The 5,775-nt window shown below is 42.4% G+C and overlaps 1 protein-coding gene across 1 annotated transcript; it reads right to left on the bottom strand.

Moving 5' to 3' along the window:
- LOC109226146 lies at nucleotides 2,749-5,089 on the bottom strand. Its single transcript, XM_019390945.1, has 6 exons — nucleotides 5,014-5,089; nucleotides 4,805-4,897; nucleotides 4,010-4,573; nucleotides 3,648-3,705; nucleotides 3,385-3,575; nucleotides 2,749-2,999 (listed from the first exon to the last, which is right to left on the bottom strand). Exons 1-6 carry the CDS (start codon nucleotides 5,087-5,089, stop codon nucleotides 2,749-2,751), a joined length of 1,233 nt encoding a protein of 410 aa, XP_019246490.1.

The raw sequence follows: 5,775 nt of genomic DNA, 5'->3' as shown, positions 1-5,775 counted from the left end.
TTTTCATTTTCTTTTGGTCTGTCTGTGCAAAGTAAAAGATGACACAGTTATAGAGAGAATCAATTAAAGGAACGTGAATACATTGGAATTTTTCTGTCTCTTTAATAAATTAACTCTAAAAGTTCTGTTTAAATTTGTTATGGAACTCATGTATGAGAAAAAATGACACTTTGCATCCTATGATATTGGTATAAGCCAACGTTTGGGAATGTCTGCTCATGTGAGATCCATGGAACATATACACTATTACCGGAAACATACTTACAAGACTAGGAAAATATACGTAAATTATGGGATATGAATTTTTCTTTATGTCTCATTATCAAACTTGTGTAATTACGAGATCATGCTAAACGAAGGAAGAACTTAGCCTTAACATACCTGGAGTAGGGAGAAATCCGTATGATATTTTTGAAAAAGGTTACACCGTATTCCTTTAGAACCATAAAATATTTACGTTGTTAAGCTTCCAATAATCCTCGTTGGATTTTAGTTTAAAGATGTTTTGTTGACAGCTTGCTAACGTTCTGGGTGTAAGAACTTTGGTTGAATGGCTAACGTTGATCTTTATTGAAAGAAGTGTTTGTTGTAAAAATGCTTAACAATCTGATGGCATAGTCTTTGGTATGGGAAATGTAAGAAATGACTTATTTGTTGAAAATGAGTTTTGTTGTAAGAATTAGTAACATTATACCACCTAATCAAGAATGACTCTCAGTCATTTCTTTAGCTAGCTTCCACGTTTTGGGGTTGTCTCATCTCATAATTTATTTATTTATTAATTAGGTAATATTCCGCTACCCGATAATTAACCAATTACTCGCATAATTAAGAATTATTTCAAATTACTTAAAATTCTACTTATTTTTAATATACTTTATACATCATTCTATCGTGGTCATATGGTACCTTGCATGGTATTAGTCCATATGTATCAGGTATTGTTGCTCGACCGGTAGTTTATCACAATTCAACAACCTTCAACGAAACTCATTTTCTTAACTCGTGTACCCTTTCCTTCATGGCACTTACTTATTGCTTGTTATAAATAGCATAAATATGCTAACATCAAGGTAATCTCAGCCCCGAGTTTATGTCAATTTACTGAAGATGAAGCTTTAACGTACGAAAAACGTGAGATGTAACATCCTTCCCCCCTTAGAAACATTCGTCCTTGAATGTTTACTCTGAGATACCTTGGAAAATTTTTGCCAGAGTCTCCTCCATACACTAGACTAAAACCACCCTGCGCGCAGCCAGAAAACATGCTATATATGCCATACTTGGCTTGACACAGTTGTTTATTATAATTTTGAAAAGTAAAAAATAAGAGCTTGCCGGAGAACCTACTGGCATGAATAGCGTTGTGCTGAGGTATCCCATCTTGAGCCATTTTCCAGTTTGAAATTGGTGGGGGTATTTAGACTTCATTTCTTCCTCTGTTTCCCACGTCATCTCTTCCACCTTCTTACTTCTCCATAAAACCTTCACGGGTGTTATCTCCTTATTTCGTAGCTTGCGCATTTGTCGGTCTAGGATGGCAACCAAAATTTCCTAATATGACAAGTCCTCTGTAATTTGTACATCATCCGTGGGCACCACTCAGGTAAGATTGCCAATGCACTTTCGTATCATAGATACGTGAAAAACCGGATGAACAGACTTCAATTCCGAGGGCAATTCTAACTCATAAGCTACTTGTCCCACTCTCCGAATGATCCTATAAGGTTCAATATACCGTGGGCTAAGTTTGCCTTTCTTGCCAAACCGCATCACACCTTTCATAGGTGACACCTTTAAGAATACCCAGTCATTAACCCCGAACTCTAAATCTCATTGACGCACGTCAGAATATGACTTCTGACAACTCTGAGCTATCAATAGTCACTCCCGGATAAGCTTTACTTTTTCTATGGCCGACTGAACCAGGTCTGGCCCATGTTAGATTCCCCAACATCAAACCACCCTATAGGAGATCTGCACTTACGCTCATACAAAGCCTCGTATGGAGCCATCTGGATACTGGAGTGGTAACTGTTATTATATGCAAACTCAATAAGAGGTAGATGTTCATCCCAACTTCTTTTAAAATCCAGCACACATGGGCTCGTAACATATCCTCGAGCGTCTGAATTGTGCGCTCGGCTTGTCCATCAGTTTGTGGATAAAAAGTTGTGCTGAGATTCACTTGAGTCTCTACACCTTACTAAAATGACCTCCAAAATGTGCTGTAAACTGGGCCCCACGGTCAGATATAATAGATATTGGCACTCCGGGTAGTCGCACTATCTCTTTAATATATAACTTTGCATAATCTTCTACTGCATATGTAGATCTAACCATTAGGAAATGAGTTGATTTCTTGAGCCTATCGACTATCACCCATACGGGATCGAACTTACGATGAGAACGAGGTAAACCCATGATAAAGTCCATGTTTATCGCCTCCCATTTCCATGTCGGGATCTCTATAGTCTGCATTAGCCATCCGGGCTTCTGGTGCTCTATCTTCACCTGCCGGCAACTAGGGCACTGAGCGACATACTCAGTAATGTTCTTTTTCATATCGTTCCACCAATACACATCCTTAATGTCATGATACATCTTCGTCGACCCAGGGTGAATGGAGTACCACGAATAATGTGCCTCTGACATTATCCTGTGTCATAGCCCTGCTACATCTGGAACACACAAAGGGCCCCTGTATCTGAGAATCCCATCTCCCTTGAGTTCTAACAACGACTTCTTCTACTGCGGAACTCGCTCTCTCAACTCGACCAACTCTGGGTCCTCGTACTGCCTCTCCTTTACTTCAACTATGAGAGATAATTTTGCAGTATTATGGAGTACAACTCCTCCATTGCCAGAGTCTACTAACCGAACCCCCAAGCAGGCCAATTGATGAATCTCTCTGGTTAATTGTCTTTTTTCGGCCTCTACATGTACTAAGCTACCCATAGATTGGTGACTTAAGGCATCTGCTACAACATTAGCTTTCCCTGGATGGTAGAGAATCTTAACATCGTAAACTTTCAATAACTCAAACCATCGCCTCTACACAAATTCAACTCTTTTTTCTTGAAGATATATTGCAGGCTTTTATGATCTGTGAACACATCAACATGAACACCATATAAATAATGCAGCCATATCTTAAGTGCATGGACAAACGCAGCTAATTCGAGGTCGTGGTCTGGATAATTCCACTCATGCTTCCTTAACTGCCTTGAAGCATACGCAATTACTTTCCCATGTTGCATCAGGACACATCCTAACCCAATACCTGAGGCATCACAATACATGGCATAACCATATGGACCCTCGGAAGTGCTAAAATTTGCGCTGAGGTGAACTTGTTCTTAAGCTATTGGAAACTCTGCTCACAGGACTTTGTCCGCTGAAACTTAGTCGCTTTCTGCGTCAGCTTAGTTAATGGTGCTGAAAGAGAACAAAAACCCTCTACGAACCTCTGGTAGTATCCTGCTAAGCCTAGAAAGCTACGAATCTCTGTCGGAGTGGTAGGTCTAGGCCAGGATTTCACAGCCTCAATCTTCTGAGTGTCTACCTTTATACATCTGTCGGATACAATGTGCCCCAAGAATGCTACAGACTTCAACAAGAACTCACACTTAGAAAACTTAGCATACAATTTATTATCACGGAGGGTATAGAGTATTGCTCGCAGGTGGTCCACATGCTCATCCTCTGAACGTGAATAAACAAGAATATCATTAATAAAGACTATTATGAACAGATCTAAATATGGCTGGAATAGACTATTCATCAAGTCCATAAATATGGCAGGCGCATTTGTCAACCCGAAGGACATGACAAGGAACTCGAAGTGGCCATATCGGGTCCCGAAGGCTGTCTTGGGAATATCTTTCTCCCGAACTCTGACATGGTAGTACCCCGACCTCAAATCTATTTTTGAAAAACATCTAGCTCCCTGCAGCTGATCAAACAAGTCATCTATCCTTGGAAGTGGATATTTATTCTTAATAGTTACCATGTTCAGTCATCCTCAGCGATCCATCTTTCTTCCGTACAAACAGTACTGGTGCACCCCAAGGTAAGGTACTGGGTTTGATGAAACCTTTCTCCAGTAAATCTTTTAACTGCTCCTGCAATCCCTTCAAATCGGCAGGTTCCATTCTATACGGAGGGATGGATATTGATTGCGTTCCCGAAAGCAAATCGATGCCAAAATCAATCTCTCGCTCTAGAGGAATACCTGGAAGTTCATCTGGAAATACATCCGCGTACTCCTTTACTATTGGAATAGACTGAAGTGTAGGTATCTCAGCATCTGCATCTTTAACTCGCACAATATGATAAATGCACCATTTTGCGATCATTTTCCTCGCCTTAAGATAGGAAATAAACCTACCTCTGGGTGTCGCTGTATAACCTACCCATTCAAGGACTGGTCCACCAGGAAAATGAAATCTGGCTGTCTTTGCTCGACAATCAACTGTGGCATAACAAGCTGCCACCCAGTCCATGCCCATGATAGCATCAAAATCCAATATCTCTAGCTCAACTAGGTCTGCTGAGGTCCGACGACCACAAACTGTCACTGTACAACCTCGGTAAACCCGTCTAACGATAATCTATTCTTCGACCGGTTTAGATACCACAAAAGGATCACTTAGTATTTCAGGCACTATACCAAATTTCCTCACCACAAATGGGGTAATACATGATAAAGTAGATCCTGGGTCTATCAAGGCATAAACATCGTGAGAACAAATGGTCAACATACCTGTCACAACGTCTGGTGAGGACTCTTGGTCCTATCGACCTGCTAGCGCGTAGATACGATTCTTGTTACCACCTGAACTGGACCCTCTACCTTTGCCTCGACCTCTACCAGGCGAAGACTGAGACTCACACCCTGAAGGATGCACAGACATAGCTAATCATGTTGCTGAATTCGCTGGTTGCGCCATACCCCCAGAATTTCTATTTGGGCAATCTCGCATCATATGCCCTGGACGTCCACATGTATACCAAGCATCAGTACCGGCTCGTCATTGGCCCAAGTGTCCACGACCGCAGATGGCACACTGCGGCGGGAATGGTGCATATCTGGCCAATGAGTCAAAACGGAGACTATACTCTCGAACTCTCATATTGCCCTGCTTGAGGGCTAGAAACTGATCAACTCGAGCCTGCTGGGTCTCTCGCGGTAAGTACTGGTCAAGGAAGGCATCTGATTAATTCTCCCAATTAGCTGGAGGTGCATCACGTCCCCTGGACCTTTCCCATCCCTTGTACCAAAGGATGGCTATATCTCGGAGTCGAAAAGTTGCTAGCTCAACTGCCTTTTTCTCCGTGGCATGCATAACCCGAAAGATCTTGTGAAGCTGATCTATGAAATCCTGCGGTTCCTCCCTCTGATCTGTCCCCGTGAACTCTGGGGAACTCAAAGCAATAAACTCTCGGACCCTTGAACTCCCAGATCCTTCAGAAGGTCCTGCACTAGCGGATGCCCTAGTCTGTTGTTGGGTAGCTACCAACTATGCTAACAAATGCACCGCACTCCTTAAGTCCTGATCTGATGGAAGCGGAGAGGGAACTGGATGTACAGTCCCCTAGGAATCTCCTCGGGTGGCGGAGGAGCCGGTAATTGCTGGGTAGGGGTCACTCCCTGGGACTCCGATTGGGCCCCATCTACTGTGGGTACCCTGCTAGTCCCCTCACCTACTGTTGTTTCCCTCTTCTGGCTAGTCGTAGTCTTCCTAGTTCCGTCATCTGTGCATGCAAACGTCA

This window comes from Nicotiana attenuata, chromosome 5, assembly GCF_001879085.1.
Source record: "Nicotiana attenuata strain UT chromosome 5, NIATTr2, whole genome shotgun sequence".
Taxonomy (NCBI): domain Eukaryota; kingdom Viridiplantae; phylum Streptophyta; class Magnoliopsida; order Solanales; family Solanaceae; genus Nicotiana; species Nicotiana attenuata.
The sequence above is the reverse complement of the archived record's forward strand: the minus strand, read 5'-3'. Positions and strand labels throughout refer to the sequence as shown.

Excerpts from the sequence above, each read along its gene's own strand:
- LOC109226146 (XM_019390945.1), bottom strand. The coding sequence starts at position 5,089 with ATGCACCATTCCCGCCGCAGTGTGCCATCTGCGGTCGTGGACACTTGG. Across the intron at positions 4,574-4,804 it reads TCGTATCTACGCGCTAGCAG|TTTGTGGTCGTCGGACCTCA; the intron begins GTCGATAGGACC and ends GTACAGTGACAG. Across the intron at positions 3,706-4,009 it reads GCTGAGGATGACTGAACATG|AGGATGAGCATGTGGACCAC; the intron begins GTAACTATTAAG and ends ATTCACGTTCAG.